Source organism: Bos indicus, chromosome 6 (assembly GCF_029378745.1).
Source record: "Bos indicus isolate NIAB-ARS_2022 breed Sahiwal x Tharparkar chromosome 6, NIAB-ARS_B.indTharparkar_mat_pri_1.0, whole genome shotgun sequence".
In the NCBI taxonomy this organism is placed as follows: domain Eukaryota; kingdom Metazoa; phylum Chordata; class Mammalia; order Artiodactyla; family Bovidae; genus Bos; species Bos indicus.
Window position 1 is genome coordinate 5,667,188 of NC_091765.1, and position 17,879 is coordinate 5,685,066.

The 17,879-nt window shown below is 40.4% G+C and overlaps 1 protein-coding gene across 28 annotated transcripts in view; it reads left to right on the forward strand.

Annotated features, from left to right (window-relative positions):
• The window catches only part of LOC109553295 (mitotic spindle assembly checkpoint protein MAD2A), a 651,283-nt gene that overhangs the window by 47,169 nt on the left and 586,235 nt on the right, over positions 1–17,879 (forward strand). For 22 of the 28 annotated variants that reach the window (XR_011567001.1, XR_011566996.1, XR_011566997.1 and 19 more), the window contains 2 exons: positions 10,471–10,646; positions 12,471–12,632. The exons of 5 other annotated variants lie outside the window; for them this stretch is intronic. Coding sequence is in view for 17 of the 23 variants with exons in the window: in XM_070790760.1 (XP_070646861.1) it covers positions 10,471–10,646; positions 12,471–12,632 (338 nt within the window). In the remaining 6 variants the exon portion in view is untranslated. The remainder of the gene's footprint in view (positions 1–10,470; positions 10,647–12,470; positions 12,633–17,879) is intronic. One more of the 28 variants, XM_070790788.1, reaches the window with a different exon arrangement.

The following is a 17,879-nucleotide window of genomic DNA, read 5'->3' on the forward strand; positions in this document are numbered from 1 at the left end:
ATCTGCAGTGATTTGGCACCCCAAAACATAAAGTCTGTCACTGTTTCCACTGTTTCCCCATCTATTTGCCATGAAGTAATGGGACTAGATGCCATGATCTTAGCTTTCGGAATGTTGAGTTTTAAGCCAACTTTTTCAATCTCCTCTTTCACTTTCATCAAGAGGCTCTTTAGTTCTTCTTCGTTTTCTGCCATAAAGATGGTGTCATCTGCATATCTGAGGTTATTGATATTTCTCCTGGCAATCTTTTTTTTTTCTCTTTTAAAAATGTATTTATTTTAATTGGAGGCTAATTACTTTACAATATTGTAGTGGTTTTGCCAAAATTGACATGAATCAGCCATGGGTGTACGTGCATTCCCTATTCTGAACCCCCTCCCACCTCCCTCCCCATCCCATCCCTCTGGGTCATCCTAGTGCACTAGCCCCGAGCACCCTGACTCATGCATCGAACCTGGACTGGTAATCTGTTTCACATATGGTAATATACACGTTTCAATGCTATTCTCTCAAATCATCCCACCAGCAATCCCACTGTGTGTATGCTCAGCAGTGGGATTGCTGGGTCATATGGCAGTTTTATTTCCAGTTTTTTAAGGAATCTCCACACTGTTCTCCACACTGGCTGTAATAGTTTGCATTCCCACCAACAGTGTACGAGGGTTCCCTTTGCTCCACACCCTCTCCAGCATTTATTGTTTGTAGACTTTTTGATAGCAGCCATTCTGACTGGTGTAAGATGGTACCTCATTGTGGTTTTGATTCACATTTCTCTGATAATGAGTGATGTTTAACATCTTTTCATGTGTTTGTTAGCCATCTGTATGTCTTCTTTGGAGAAATGTCTGTTTAATTCTTTGGCCCATTTTTTGATTGGGTGGTTTATTTTTCTGGAATTCAGCTGCAGGAGTTGCTTGTAAATTTTTGAGATTAATTCTTTGTCAGCTGCTTCGCTTGCTATTATTTTCTCCCATTCTGAAAGCTGTCTTTTCACCTTGCTTATAGTTTCCTTCATTGTGCAAAATCTTTTAAGTTTAATTAGGTCCCATTTGTTTATTTTTGATTTTATTTCCATTACTCTGGGAGGTGGGTCATAGAGGATCCTGCTGTGATTTATGTCAGAGAGTGTTTTGCTTATGATTTCCTCTAGGAGTTTTATAGTTTCTGATCTTACATTTAGATCTTTAATCCATTTTGAGTTTATTTTTGTTTATGGTGTTAGAAAGTTTTCTAGTTTCATTCTTTTACAATTGGTTGGCCAATTTTCCCAGCACCACTTGTTAAAGAGATTGTCTTTTCTCCATTGTATATTCTTGCCTCCTTCATCAAAGATAAGGTGTCCATAGGTGTGCGGATTTATCTCTGGGCTTTCTATTTTGTTTTATTGATTGATATTTCTGTCTTTGTGCCAGTACCATACTCTACTGATGACTGTAGCTTTGTAGTATAGCCTGAAGTTAGGCAGGTTGATTCCTCCAGTTCGAGTCTTCTTTCCCAAGAATGCTTTGGCTATTCAAGGTTTTTTTGTATTTCCATACAAATTGTGAAATTATTTGTTCTAGTTCTGTGAAAAATACCATTGGTAGCTTGATGAAAGTGAAGTCGCTCAGTTGTGTCTGACTCTTTGCTGACCCCGTGGACTGTAGCCCACCAGGGCCTCCATCCATGGGATTTTCTAGGCAAGAGTACTGGAGTGGGTGGCCATTTCCTTCTCCAGGGGATCTTCCTGACCCAGGGATCGAACCCAGGTCTCCTGCATTGCAGGCAGATGCTTTAACCTCTGAACCCATGAGACTCCCTCCTAGAAATTATTCGTTCTAGTTCTGTGAAAAATACCATTGGTAGCTTGATAGGGATTGCATTGAATCTATAGATTGCTTTGGGTAGTATACTCATTTTCACTATACTGATTCTTCCAATCCATGAACATGGTATATTTCTCCATCTATTTGTGTCCTCTTTGATTTCTTTCATCAGTGTTTTATAGTTTTCTATATATAGGTCTTTTGTTTCTTTGAAAGTGAAAGTGAAGTCTCTAAGTTGTGTCTGACTCTTTGCGACCCCGTGGACTGTAGACCACCAGGCTCCTCTGTCCATGGGATTCTCCAGGCAAGAATACTGGAGTGGGTTGCCATTTCCTTCTCCAAGTGTTCTTCCCAACTCAGGGATCGAACCCAGGTCTCCTGCATTGCAGGCAGATGCTTTAACCTCTGAGCCACCAGGGAAGCAGTTAGATATATTCCTAAGTATTTATTCTTATCATTGCAATGATGGATGGAATTGCTTCCTTAATTTCTCTGTTTTCTCATTGTTAGTGTATAGGAATGCAAGGGATTTCTGTGTGTTAGTTTGATATCCTGCAACTTTATTATATTCATTGATTAGTTCTAGTAATTTTCTGGTGGAGTCTTTATGGTTTTCTATATAGAGGATCATGTATTCTGCAAACAGTGAGAGTTTTACTTCTTCTTTTCCAATCTGGATTCCTTTTATTTCTTTTTCTGCTCTGATTGCTGTGGCCAAAACTTCCATAACTATGTTGAATAGTAGTGGTGAGAGTGGGCACACTTGCTTTGTTCCTGACTTTAGGGGAAATGCTTTCAATGTTTCACCATTGAGGATAATGTTTGCTGTGGGTTTGTCATATATAGCTTTTATTATGTTGAGGTATATTCCTTCTATTCCTGCTTTCTGGAGAGTGTTTATCATGAATGGATGTTGAATTTTGTCAAAGGCTTTCTCTGCATCTATTGAGATAATCATATGGTTTTTATCTTTCAATTTGTTAATGTGGTGTATTACATTGATTGATATGCAGATATTGAAGAATCCTTTGTATCCCTGGGATAAAGCCCACTTGGTCATGATGTATGATCTTTTTAATATGTTGTTGGATTCTGTTTGCTAGAATTTTGTTAAGGATTTTTGCATCTATGTTCATTGGTGATATTGGCCTGTAGTTCTCTTTTTTTGTGACATCCTTGTCTGGTTTTGATATTAGGGTGATGGTGGCCTCATAGAATGAATTTGGAAGTTTATCTTCCTCTGCTATTTTCTGGAAGAGTTTGCATAGGACAGGTGTGAGTTCTTCTCTAAATTTTTGGTAGAATTTGGCTGTGAAGCCGTCTGGTCCTGGGCTTTTGTTTGCTGGAAGATTTCTGATTAAAGTTTCAATTTCCGTGCTTGTGATGGGTCTGTTAAGATTTTCTATTTCTTCCTTGTTCAGTTTTGGAAAGTTATACTTTTCTAAGAATTTGTCCATTTCTTCCAAGTTGTCCATTTTATTGGCATATAATTGCTGATAGTAGTCTCTTATGATCCTTTGTATTTCTGTGCTGTCTGTTGTGATTTCTCCATTTTCATTTCTAATTTTGTTGATTTGATTCTTCTCCCTTTGTTTCTTGATGAGTCTGGCTAATGGTTTGTCAATTTTATTTATCTTCTCAAAGAACCAGCTTTTAGCTTTGTTGATTTTTTCTATGGTCTCTTTTGTTTCTTTTGCATTTATTTCTGCCCTAATTTTTAAGATTTCTTGCCTTCTATTAACCCTGGGGTTCTTCATTTCTTCCTTTTCTAGTTGCTTTAGGTGTAGAGTTAGGTTATTTATTTGACTTTTTTCTTGTTTCTTGAGGTAACCCTGTATTGCTATGAACCTTCCCCTGGGTACTGCTTTTACAGTGTCCCATACATTTTGGGTTGTTGTGTTTTCATTTTTGTTCATTTCTATGCATATTTTGATTTCTTCTATGATTTGTTGGTTATTCAGAAGCGTGTTGTTCAGCCTCCATATGTTAGAGTTTTTAATAGTTATTCTCCTGTAATTGACATTTAATCTTACTGCATTGTGGTGAGAAAAGATACTTGGAATGATTTCAATTTTTTTGAATTTGCCAAGGCTAGATTTATGGCCCAGGACGTGATCTATCCTGGAGAAGGTTCCATGTGCACTTGAGAAAAAGGTGAAATTCATTGTTTGGGAGTGAAATATCCTATAGATATCAATTAGGTCTAACTGATCCATTGTATCATTTACATTTTGTGTTTCCTTGTTAATTTTCTGTTTAGTCGCTCTATCCATAGGTGTGAGTGGGTATTAAAATCTCCCACTATTATTGTGTCACTGTTAATTTCGCCTTTCATATTTGTTATATTTATAATTGTTGTATCTTCTTATTGGATTGATCCTTTGATCAGTATGTAGTGTCCTCCTTTGTCTCTTTTCACGGCCTTTATTTCAAAGTCTATTTTAACTGATATGAGTATTGCTACTCCTGCTTTCTTTTGGTCTCTATTTGCGTGGAATATCTTTTTCCAGCCCTTCACTTTCAGTCTGTATGTGTCCCTTGTTTTGAGGTGGGTCTCTGGTAGACAGCATATATAAGGGTCTTGTTTTCTTAATCCATTCAACCAATCTTTGTCTTTTGGTTGGGGCATTCAACCCATTTACATTTAAGGTAATTATTGATAAGTATGATCCCTTTGCCATTTACTTTGTTGTTTTGGGTTCGAGTTTATATACCCTTTCTGTGTTTCCTGTCTAGAGAAGATCCTTTAGCATTTGTTGGAGAGCTGGTTTGGTGGTGCTGAATTCTCTCAGCTTTTGCTTGTCTGTAAAGCTTTTGAATTCTCCTTCATATTTGAAGGAGATCCTTGCTGTGTACAGTAATCTGGGTTGAAGGTTTTTCTCTTTCATCACTTTAAGTATGTCCTGCCATTCCCTTCTGGCCTGAAGAGTTTCTGTTGAAAGATCAGCTGTTATCCTTATGGGAATACCCTTGTGTGTTATTTGTTGTTTTTCCCTTGCTGCTTTTCATATTTGTTCTTTATGTTTGATCTTCATTAACTTGATTAGTATGTGTCTTGAGGTGGTTCGCCTTGGGTTTATCCTGTTTGGGACTCTCTGGGTTTCTTGGACCTGTGTGACGATTTCCTTCCCCATTCTAGGGAAGTTTTCAACTATTATCTCCTTGAGTATTTTCTCATGGCCTTTTTGTCTTCTTCTTCTGGGACACCTATGATTCGAATGTTGGGGCGTTTCACATTGTCCCAGAGGTCTCTGAGGTTGTCCTAATTTCTTATAATTCTTTTTCCTTGTTTCCTCTCTGCTTCATTTATTTCTACCATTCTATCTTCTACCTCACTTATCCTATCTTCTGCCTCTGTTATTCTACTGTTGGTTCCCTCCAGAGTGTTTTCGGTCTCATTTAGTGCAGTATTCATTATATATTGACTCTTTTTTATTTCATCTAGGTCCTTGTTAAACCTTTCCTGCATCATCTCAATCCTTGTCTCCAGGCTATTTATCTGTAACTCCATTTAGTTTTCAAAATTTTGGATCATTTTTACTGTCATTATTCTGAATTCTTTTTCAGGTAGACTCCCTATCTCCTCATTTTTTTGTTTGGTTTGGTGGGCAATTATCATGTTACTTTACCTGCTGAGTATTTCTCTGCATTTTCATCTTGTTTCGATTGCTGTGTTTGGGGTGGATTTTCTGTATTCTGGCAGCTTGTGCTTCCCCTTTATTGTGGAGGTTCCTCCCTGTGGGTGGGGTTGGACGAGTGGCTTGTCAAGGTTTCCTGGTTAGGAAAACTTGCATTGGTGTTCTGGTGGGTGGAGACAGATTTCTCTCTGGAGTGCAATGAAGTGTCCAGTAGGGAGTTTTGAGATGTCTGTGGGTTTGGTGTGACTTTAGGCCGCCTGTATATTGAAGCTTAGGGCTTTGTTCCTGCATTGCTGGAGAATTTGCGTGGTATGTCTTGGTCTGGAACTTGTTGGCTTTTGGGTGGTGCTTGGTTTCAGTGTAGGTATGGAGGCTTTCGGATGAGCTCTTATCCATTAATGTTCCCTGGAGTCAGGAGTTCTCTGGTGTTCTCAGGTTTTGAACTTAAGCCTCCTGCCTCTGGTTTTCAGTCTTATTCTTACAGTAGCCTCAAGACTTCTCTATCTATACTGCACAAATGAAAAAATATCTAGGTTAATGATGAAAAGCTTCTCCACAGTGAGGGACACCCAGAAAGGTTCACAGAGTTAGATGGAGAAGAGAAGAGGGAGGAGGGAGACAGGGATGACCAAGAGAAGAAGAGGGGGAATCAAAAGGGGTGAGAGCAAGCTAGCCAGTAATAAACTCCCTATGTGCTCTCCACAGTCTGGACCCCTCAGAGAGGTTCATGCAGTTACACAGAGAAGAGAAGAAGGAGGAAGGAGACAGAGGTGACCAGGAGGAGAAAAGAGGGAATCAAAAGGAGACAGATCCAGCCAGTAATCAGTTCCCTAAGTGTTCTCCACAAGCTGGAACACACAAAGAGATTCACAGAGTTGGGCAGAGAAGAGAAGAGGGAGGGAGGAGATAGAGGTGAGCTGGTGGAGAAAAGGAGAGTCAAAAGTGGGAGAGAGCAATCAAGCCAGTAATCACACTCCTAAGTAAAAATGGGTATTGAAGATTGGGTTCCTAAAGGTACAAAATTGATAACAAACACCAAAAAGCAAAGATTAAAAGTCTAGAGTAGAGGTTAGATTCTCTAAAATGCAGTATTTAAAAAAAAAGTCACAAAAAATGATAAAATATAAATATATGAAGTTTGCTTTAAAAATACGGTCTTTTTTTTTCTGCAAGGTAATAGGAGGTTACAAAAATGAAAATTAAAGGAGTAATAGAGGACTTAAATTTTTTTTTTAATTTAAAAATTACAATAGTAAAAATATATCTAGGAATTTCTCTGGAGCTGTTGTGGGCAGTGTGAGGTGAGTTCAGATAGTTCCTTGATCCAGCTTATACTTCTCAAGATCTATGTGTTCCTTCCAATGTAGTCAGTGCTAACTACAGGGCTTTAATCTGTTGCACCTGTCATTTCCAGAGTGGTTCCCTCTGTTTATTTTAGCTTCTTCTGTTTGCTGGTCTTTTCAGTGTCTAATTTCTGCCCTGAAAAAAGGGGGCGAAGGTGGTCACTTATTTAGGCTCACTTATTCAGTGGTGCTGTGGGGAGGGAGGAGCACTGCAAACAAATATCCCTGGCGTGTGCTCACAGTGTCCTGGCCACACTGGGTTTGCTCCCGCTCACGGTGTGTGTGCTTTCCCAGTCTACACTGCTCAGGCTCCAGGTTGCTCTGCCTGCAACTGTCTGAGGTGGGCCCTGGGTTACGTGTACTTCCCAGGTCTAAGCCGCTCAGGTTCAGGTTCTCAGGTACTCCACAAGGGCACAGACTCAGTCGGGCCTGCGTTTTGTGCCCTTCCCAGGTCCGAGCAGCTCATGGGACCAGGTGCTTGGTGAGCACAATGACCCCCAGGTGTGGTGTGTCTTATCACCTCCCCCATCCCAGCCGCTCCATTTCCTGGGTGGCAGCAGGTGTGCCTGTCTCAGGTGGGCCGTGTGTCTCTTCTGGGGAGCTGATCTCTGGCTGCGACCATCCCAGTGGATGTCAACTGCCCAGGAGAAGTCTTGTTTAGCAAATGGGAGCCTGCTTGCAGTTTTGTCGAGGATGCCTCTCTGGGGCTGAGATTGCCCCTTTCAGGCTCTGGCTGCCCCTGCCTGCCTCCCGGTCTCTCGCGGGGGATGGGCCAATGCACAGCCAGCTAGCTCTCCTTTGGTATTCGTTCAGTCCTTTGTTCTGTGTGTGGGTCATGCAGTGCCTTAGGTTAGGGCTTTTCACAGGATAGTTCTCTCTCTGGCTATCCCACAGATTGGGTTGCTATCTCACGTTAGCTCCCTCAGATTGCCCTCAGGGCATTCAGACCTGGTCCTTACCCTAAGCAATACAGCCCACACCTCCTGTTCAGCCCCCCGCTTGTTGGTGGCAAATATGAGTGTCTGGACTACTTCTCTGCTGGAAGTTGATGTTAGGCACGTAATCTGTGGGATTTATTTATTTATTTATTTTTCCTCCCGGTTATGTTGCACTCTGAGATTCCAAAACTTCCCACTGACCTGCCAGTGAGAGTGTTTCCTGGTGTTTGGAAACTTCTCCTCTTTGAAGACTCCCTTCTGGGACAGATCTCCATCCCTACCTCATTTTGTCTTACCTCCTTTTGAAGAAAATGGGCTGCCTTTCTGGGTGCCTGGTGTCCTTTGCCAGCATTCAGAAGTTGTTTTTGTGGAATTTGCTCAGGGTTCAAATGTTCTTTCAATGAATTTGTGGGGGAGATTGTGGTCTCCCCGACCTATTCCACCGCCATCATAGGACTGCCTCTGAGACTTGAAGTCTGGATTCTACCTCCACAGCAAGCTCTCTTTCCATTCTGCTTCAGACCTAGGTTGAAATTGGAACTGGACTGAATGTTTATATGTCTGTTTGCTTTTAAATCTTTGCTCTTGCAATCACCCCTGCTACCATTCCAGTATTGTCCCATTGACGTTTCTTTCTCTGAATAAAATGTCTTACTAATTTAGGAAGTATTGGGGCCAGAATAGAATTTCTACTTAAAGTATTTGTATTCTTAGAATTGTTATTCTATACCCACAAAGTTACAAAATTTCACATTTTAACATTCAAACCCTAATTTGAACATCAGGAAACACTAACCTAAATCGTTCCAGGACTATTCAAGAAAGATGAGGTTATAAAGTTAACCTGTTTAACAGTCCCTGGCAACTCACTCCAGTATTATTATCCAGGAAGTCCCACGGACAGGAGCCTGACAGGCTATAGTCCATGGGGTCGCAAGAGTTGGACACGACTGAACAACTGAGCACCATACTTTTCATGGCTATAGTATACATTTTTATTGGTCACAGAGCCAGCAAGAACTCTAACACCAACCAATGTACATTAAAAAGGTCCATCTAGGCCTGAAAATAAAAGTATAGGGCTTAACGCCTATTTTGCCTTCCGTCTATGCTTATAGACTAGCTGAACATATAGCTTTGTAACAACTGATAGAGATTTCTTCCTAAAAGTATTCTTATTAAAGCTGAACAATGAATGAATACATTTAGAATACATGAATACTTTTGGGTAGTTTAGAAATAAAAGAATCAACTTAAGAGTAAGGAAACCTGGGGGCATAAGGCAACTCAACCCATATAAACATATATCTTTTTAACATTTCTACGTATTAATTAGGGGAATCTCTTCCTGAATTTAAGAATACATTTGCTTTCTTCATTATCTCCTTTTAAAATGATGGCGGTATGAATGTCAGGTCAGAAAGGGCCTAAGGCAAAGTGATGGCATTCTTTCAGGAATGCACACCTTCTGGAGGCTGCAAAATTAAATGGAAAATGGGGGTCACATCTGCTTGTGGGGAGGTGACTGATGTCTAGGCTGCCTTAGGCCCTTTGAAGGAAGGAAATTACCTTTATTAAGGGTGCTATATGCCATGTCTTGTGCTGGTTAGTAAGTAGCATCATTTATGTTAAGTTTGAGCAAACTAAAGCTCAAAGAGTTTTAGGTAACTTATCCAATTAAGGGGCAGAATAGGAGCCTTCTGGTTCTCTCCCCCAGCACAACAAGTGTTTCTCCCACTTGAATGGACATGGTGATGTACTCACTATTTCTCAGAAAAGACAAGTGGATGGGCATTTTAAAATATTTGGTTAAATTCTACTGTATATTTTTCTACAACTTGGCTCCTCTATTGACTTCTTTAGCTGGTTATTTAAGGAAACATAAATCAGGTTTATTGAACAAATATCAGGGAAATATTCATAGCTGGGCATGAGAAACTCTGAAGTCAATTTTTCATTGCTGATTACTCTTTCTTTGAAAAGCCCTTCATCTGCATTCCTTTGCGAGGGGCTGTTGGTAGTTAAATTCACCTTTGGGTTACCTGAGTAAGGTGTCACAGAAAAATGGCCACCTGTAATCTTACCACAGAGTCTGTATTTAATGACTACTTCCCAAGGAACCTGAGGCAGGAAGTCATCCTTGGAGCTGACTGAGGTGTGTGGCCTCCAGAGGAGAGCTCCAGAAGCTGACTGAAAAGCACGGTCAGGCAGGCTGTCTCAAGAAAGGCGAATCTTTTGATGGGAGAAAATTGGGCATCACTGGGTACTCAGAAAGACAAACACATAACTGAACACAGGAAGGAAACTTCCTATAAATGTAAATGATAACCAAATGCTGCTTGATTTGAATATTAAATAATTTTGCCTTTCAAATGAGATCTGAAACCAGAATCCACTGACAACACTTAACATTAGGAAACCTGTATAACTATAGGTTAAGTGCTTCATGACACAGGGCAAAGGGAATAGAGAGCACTGTCTGGGGAATACTGTTACAGGGAGAATCAACCCTGAGTCTGATCACACCTCTAGGTTTAACTACTGGTTTGCAGAATATGGGGAAAAAGAACATGTTAACACCACAAGGATGCAATTAGCCTGCTTAAGATTGAGGGGAATGCTATATAACAAATGGTTCAGTTTCTCTCTTTCAGCCTCTGCCATGAACATGCTGCTGAATGTAAATGGTGGAAATCAGGCTAAATAAGCTAAACTACTACTAGTGAAAATCTCTCTTCTACATTAGTTTCAGACAAGAAGACAGTTAGGAAGAGTTCTCTCAAAAACTGGGCCTTTGGCTGTATCTCCAGGACCCGCGAGGTGAACGAACACCCATGTCTACCACCCACAAAGACAAAACAGCTCTTTGGAGCTCCTCTTGAGGATGTATGTGATAATGACACCCTGCCCACCCCAATTCTGGTAGGTCTTATTTTGGTTTCTGTAACCTTCCTGAGAAGGGGAGTGCTGAGAGACCAAGTGTTCTCTTCCAAATCTACTCCAAATGAAGAAGTCTGGCTTTGTCCGATAAGATTCATAACATTACTTCAAAGAATAAGATCTGATTTAGGTACTGCAGAGTCAGAAGGCAAGTACAAGATGAAAAGATACTCTCCTCCATTCCGCTGATTTCAACAAAGACCCATCTATACCAGCTCAGACCAGTTAACATGGACTCTGTAAGTTAAGGCAGTTAGAGAAGGCGAGGTTGAGGAAAAGAATGAGAGCAGTCCTTTACAGATCACCTTTATGAGGTGAGAAGGGGCAGCAGTCAGATTAGTGAGCTACTGCCCTTACCCAAGAAAAGAGGAAGTATATAGAGGCACGTATGTGGAAAGCTCCAGTCTTAAGGGGACCTGTTCTTCTGCAAGGTTGTTCAGAGTAGTTATCTCTTAAACAGCTGTGGCAAGGAATTGTGGAGATCAGCCAGAGGCTGGGACAGGCTGGGAGCTGGGCAAAATCAACCCAATGTCCATTTTTTCCTTCGGGTGACAGAGTGCTTGTTTTGCATAGAATGGTGGGGAGGTCCTGGAGGCGAGTTTTAACTCCAGGCTATTTTGACCGCGTAGCTTTCCTTCAGACTCTGTGTGTAAGAATCTCTGCGAGTCCACCTCATCCTCATATGTCTCCCCGTCTCCTCCCTTGAAGTCCACACGAGTCTCAAGTCTCCTTCAGCTGAGTCTACTCCCCCTTATTATGCAAAATGTCTCCCATGGATTTGATTTGCACCTCAAGTGTTTAAGCATAAAGTACGTATCCTCTGGCAAAGATGAATCATTTGCTCCTGACAGAATGTGTCAAAAGAGAGTCACAGATTTCGGACTGTGCTCTATCAAATTAGTGTACTGAACTCTAAGCATTAACTCTTGTTCACTGTCCACTATCTCTCCAAGCACTACACTAGATGCAGGGAATTTTATGGTATATATGAAGAAATTTATCATACTAGCTATGTGCTAGCTACTACCCCAGACCTTGCGTCTTTCACAGAAAATTTAGGGGGTAGCCATGACTATCATCGCTCCCACTTCATCAATGAAAAACAAAAGAGCCTCACCCAAGTATGTGCTATGCCCAAAGTCACACAGTGGATGACTGGCATAACAGATTCCACATTCCTTGAAAAACCTGGCTCCAATAGCTGTTATCTCTCTAACTCTGCAGACAGCAGAGGACATAAAAATACAGGAAAAGGAACTACAAAGGCTGATGAGACAAGAATGTCATCGGAGAAGGAGGAGAGGCGTATAGACCCTGATTTTGAGGGGAGGGAATACAGGAAACAGGACTGAATGGGGTGGACAGTGCCTGGAAGGGGAAGAAACAAATGGAGCATGCATATGGCAAAAAGATGTCCACACTTAGGGAAGAGCATCTATAATAGGGAATAATGAGAAAAGAGCGGTGAAGGAAGAGAGGGTGAATCTACAAAGGCCTCAAAGCAGAAACGTTTAACACAGTAAATTCACTGAAACGGAAAATCTGATTACACAAGTGTTTAAAATGTTTCAGTGATGATGAGTCCCAATTAAAAAAAAAAAAAAGTTTCAGTGTATGAATGTCAAATCGATTGTTGGGTCAAAAATATATTTAGAGACACTGAAGAAAAAATTTCAAATTGACTTCGGTGCTGTTCTAGAACTGTACCCTCATATACCACAGATCTGTCAAAACTGGAGCAAGCTTGTGCTCTGGGCTTCTAGACATGAAACGTCCCACAGTTTTCTTTTCTTTCCTTCCCTATAGGATATGCTTTCCTTTATCAACCATAAAGGGCCATTCACAGAAGGCATCTTCAGAAAATCAGGCAGTATAAAATCATGCAGAGCCCTAAAGAAGAAACTAAACTGTGGAGACACAGTGAACTTGAATGATGTACCAATATTTGTGATATCCTCAGTCTTAAAGGTAAGGAAAGTCTGAGCATTATCCACGGACACAGTAAATGCGAAGCTATATGACTGGTCCTTCATTATGAATGCCCAAGAAACCTAATAGGCATAAGAGAGGAAGGAGCTGAAAAGTGAAAAACACTTCACAAAGCCAAAACTGAAGGAAGGTACCGCAAATGTTATAAGCCCCGTACATTAGATATTTTCCTTTTTCATTGCACATCTTGACTCCTGAACACTCCATGCAAAGGAATAACAAGATATTTAAAATACCCACTTACACATTGAGTGTTTACCAAAACAAGCTTCCTGCTTTGGATGACTTCCTCATCACCTTCCTAATGAAGGCCACATTTCCAAAATAAAATTCATAATAAGCCTTTGGAAACAGTTAACAGAAGTAACTTCCCAGGTGGCTCAGACAGTAAAGAATCCGCCTTCAATGCAGGAAACCTGGGTTCCATCCCTGGGTTTCCAGGATCCCCTGGAACAGGGACTGGCATACGACTCCAGTATGGTTGCCTGGAGAATCCCATGGACAGTGGAGTCTGGCAGGCTATAGTCCATGAGGTGGCACAGAATTGGACACGGCTGAAGCAACTTAGCATGGATGCAGGACATATGTTTACTCAGTATGGTAAACTCATGTGTTTAGCGTGTGTGTTTTTGTGTGTGTGTGTGTGTGTGTGTGTCTGTGTCTGTGTGTGTTAGTCGCCTAGTCGCAGCCGAGTCTCTGTAAGATAATGTAATGTATCCCATTAACTGTAGCCCAGCAGACTCCTCTGACCATGGAATCCTCCACGCAAGAATACTAGAGTGGGTTGCCATGCCCTTTTCCAGGGGATCTTCCTGCCAGGCATCGAACCTGCATCTCTTGCATCTCCTGCATTGGCAGGCAGGTGTTTTTCCCACTAGCACCACCTGGGAAGCCCATTTGTCTTACAATGAATCAAAAAACGCTTAGTGAGGCCACCAAAATCTCTGATCACTGTATTATCCTTGCTTCCCCTGTGTCTCAATGCCTTTTACTTGAAAATTAGTGTAGGGAAGATGCCACCATTTGTTCCTCCTTTTATCTGCCTTACCATCTTTAATGGCTTTGTTAAAATTTGTAAGTTTAGCCCACCACCCAAGGTTAGAGTTACATGGTAACCAGTTTTACTATATGCCTAATCTTATAAATCTTATTTTTAAAGGGAGTGCAACAATCAAAATCTGTTTGGAATTTTGCAAAATTCAATAGATTTATACAAAAAATAGACTGAGTTTGAAATAATACAGCTAAATCACAAGTATGTAGTTAAATTTCTATCAGGGCGATAATACAACAGAAAGAAAAAATTAATCAATCCATCTTGGTACTTGTTAGCAGCTATGAACAAAAGTATTTTGATGTAGTATTAACTACAGACAGGTTATTAAAATTATCTTAGAAACCAAATAACATATGGTGTTTCCTTTTCCCCTATTAATGTTCGATTGTATGAAAATAGCAACAGTGCAGGTATGATTTAGAGTTGACCCCTACTACACTTGACCCATAATAATACACACTAGGTATGCAAATAGCAAGTAGAGTGCTACCCTCTAAAAGGTGCACACTTGGAACTGATTTCACTTTTGAGCAAGTGTTACTAGGCTCTTGCCTGTTTCCATGCTATAAGCACAGAGTAGTAAGAGGGTGGCTACTTATGGGTACTGGTGTTTGACAGTCCCAAAGTTTTCTCTTCCTAAAGTTGATTGATCTTGGTGGGGAATCAAACCTTGCAACTTTGGCCTTGAGAATACCATATGTCAAAGCAACCATGGAGTTGGTCTAAATCAGAAATGAATATATAGTCAGAACCACATTGAGTTTGTCATTAAACTGTGTATAAACAGTGGTCCAATAGCAAATACCATGGCATATTCTGCATGAGTCATGTCCTGGCTTAACCATACTCAGTCTCACCAATTGATTCTACAGCACAGGGTTCAGGAGAGAGAAGAGACACACTCCAAGTGCATGTAGTTTGGTACACAAGGCAAAGGCCCTGCTGCACACTCCCAGACTCCCAGAAGCCAAAGCCAGATGATGTGGTTGAATGGCATCACCAACTCCATGGACATGAATTTGAACAAGACCCAGGTGTTGCTGATGGACAGGAAAGCCTGGTGTGCAGTCCATGGGGTAGGAAAGAGTAGGACAGGACTGAATGGCTGAACTCACATGGAGTGCTTCCTCCTTCCAAATGTACTGCGGACACTCCATAAGAAGCATAGTGAAACCCTGATGACCAGCATTGGGTACTCTATACCAATTCCAAGAAAAAGTATGAGAGGCCTGAGACTTTGTGCATTATCTTCATACTCTATCCTCAGTACTCAAGAGAGTGCCTGACACAAACAGCAGCTCAATAAGTACTGAAACAAGCGAACACTAACAGGATTGTAATCATGATAGTTGCCTTAGAAACACTGCGTAAAGAAGATACTATTAAGAGAAGTCAGGCTGTATATTAAGACCAGTGGAAGCAAGTTGTGCCTTTGAAACTGGCAAGGCAATGCCATCATTTCCCCTCAGTCTTGCACAACAGGTTACAACTTTATCCATTTTAATAGGCCCCATTCTCTGATATTAAGACTTGGTCATCAGGATAAAGTTTTCAGGCCTCCACTTAGGAAGCTGACATTTGCATATTCTATCCCACAGGTGTCAAGTTGCAATGTATCTAAATTTTCAGTTTCCTCTTTGGGTGGATATATTGAATTCAAAGAGTTGTAAGGGTAACATGTAGTTTACCATTGGGGCTTATGATTTATTTCTAACACCTGCTGCTTAAAAGTCTGTAGAACTGAACTTTTATTTATTTATTTTTATTTATTTATTTATTTTGCTTTTTATTTTATTTTTAAATTTTACATAATTGTATTAGTTTTCCCAAATATCAAAATGAATCCACCACAGGTATACATGTGTTCCCCATCCTGAAACCTCCTCCCTCCTCTGTCCCCATACCATCCCTCTGGGTCGTCCCAGTGCACTAGCCCCAAGCATCCAGTATCGTGCATCGAACCGGGACTGACAACTTGTTTCAAACATGATATTTTACATGTCTCAATGGCATTCGCCCAAATCTCCCACCCTCTCCCTCTCCCATAGAGTCCATAAGACTGTTCTATACATCAGTGTCTCTTTTGCTGTCTCGTACACAGGGTTATTGTTACCATCTTTCTAAATTCCATATATATGCGTTAGCATACTGTATTGGTGTTTTTCCTTCTGGCTTACTTCACTCTGTATAATAGGCTCCAGTTTCATCCACCTCATTACAACTGATTCAAATGTATTCTTTTAATGGCTGAGTAATACTCCATTGTGTATATGTACCACTGCTTTCTTATCCATTCATCTGCTGATGGACATCTAGGTTGCTTCCATGTCCTGGCTATTATAAACAGTGCTGCGATGAACATTGGGGTACATGTGTCTGTTTCCCTTCTGGTTTCCTCAGTGTGTGTGCCCAGCAGTGGGATTGCTGGATCATAAGGCAGTTCTGTTTCCAGTTTTTTAAGGAATCTCCACACTGTTCTCCATAGTGGCTGTACTAGTTTGCATTCCCACCAACAGTGTAAGAGGGTTCCCTTTTCTCCACACCCTCTCCAGCATTTATTATTTGTAGACCTTTGGATCGCAGCCATTCTGACTGGTGTGAAATGGTACCTCATAGTGGTCTTGATTTGCATTTCTCTGATAATGAGTGATGTTGAGCATCTCTTCATATGTTTGTTAGCCATCTGTATGTCTTCTTTGGAGAAATGTCTATTTAGTTCTTTGGCCCATTTTTTGATTGGGTCATTTATTTTTCTGGAGTTGAGCTGTAGGAGTTGCTTGTATATTTTTGAGATTAGTTGTTTGTCAGTTGCTTCATTTGCTATTATTTTCTCCCATTCTGAAGGCTGTCTTTTCACCTTGCTAATAGTTTCCTTTGATGTGCAGAAGCTTTTAAGGTTAATTAGGTCCCATTTGTTTATTTTTGCTTTTATTTCCAATATTCTGGGAGGTGGGTCATAGAGGATCCTGCTGTGATGTATGTCAGAGAGTGTTTTGCCTATGTTCTCCTCTAGGAGTTTTGTAGTTTCTGGTCTTACGTTGAGATCTTTAATCCATTTTGAGTTTATTTTTGTGTATGGTGTTAGAAAGTGTTCTAGTTTCATTCTTTTACAAGTGGGTGACCAGATTTCCCAGCACCACTTGTTAAAGAGATTGTCTTTAATCCATTGTATATTCTTGCCTCCTTTGTCAAAGATAAGGTGTCCATATGTGTGTGGATCTATCTCTGGGCTTTCTATTTTTTTCCATTGTTCTATATTTCTGTCTGTGTGCCAGTACCATACTGTCTTGGTAACTGTGGCTTTGTAGTAGAGCCTGAAGTCAGGTAGGTTGATTCCTCCAGTTCTATTCTTCTTTCTCAAGATCGCTTTGGCTGTTCGAGGTTTTTTGTATTTCCATACAAATTGTGAAATTATTTGGTCTAGCTCTGTGAAAATACTGTTGGTAGCTTGATAGGGATTGCATTGAATCTATAAATTGCTTTGGGTAGTATACTCATTTTCACTATATTGATTCTTCCAATCCATGAACATGGTATATTTCTCCATCTATTCGTGTCCTCTTTGATTTCTTTCACCAGTGTTTTATAGTTTTCTATATATAGGTCTTTAGTTTCTTTAGGTAGATACATTCCTAAGTATTTTATTCTTTCCGTTACAATGGTGAATGGAATTGTTTCCTTAATTTCTCTTTCTGTTTTCTCATTATTAGTGTATAGGAATGGAAGGGATTTCTGTGTGTTGACTTTACATCCTGCAACTTTACTAATGTCATTGATTAGTTCTAGTAATTTTCTAGTGGAGTCTTTAGGGTTTTCTATGTAGAGGATCATGTCATCTGCAAACAGTGAGAGTTTTACTTCTTCTTTTCCAATCTGGATTCCTTTTATTTCTTTTTCTGCTCTGATTGCTGTGGCCAAAACTTCCAAAACTATGTTGAATAGTAATGGTGAAAGTGGGCACCGTTGTCTTGTTCCTGACTTTAGAGGAAATGCTTTCAATTTTTCAGCATTGAGGATAATGTTTGCTGTGGGTTTGTCATATATTGCTTTTATTATGTTGAGGTATGTTCCTTCTATTCCTGCTTTCTGGAGAGTTTTTATCATAAATGGGTGTTGAATTTTGTCAAAGGCTTTCTCTGCATCTATTGAGATAATCATATGGTTTTTAT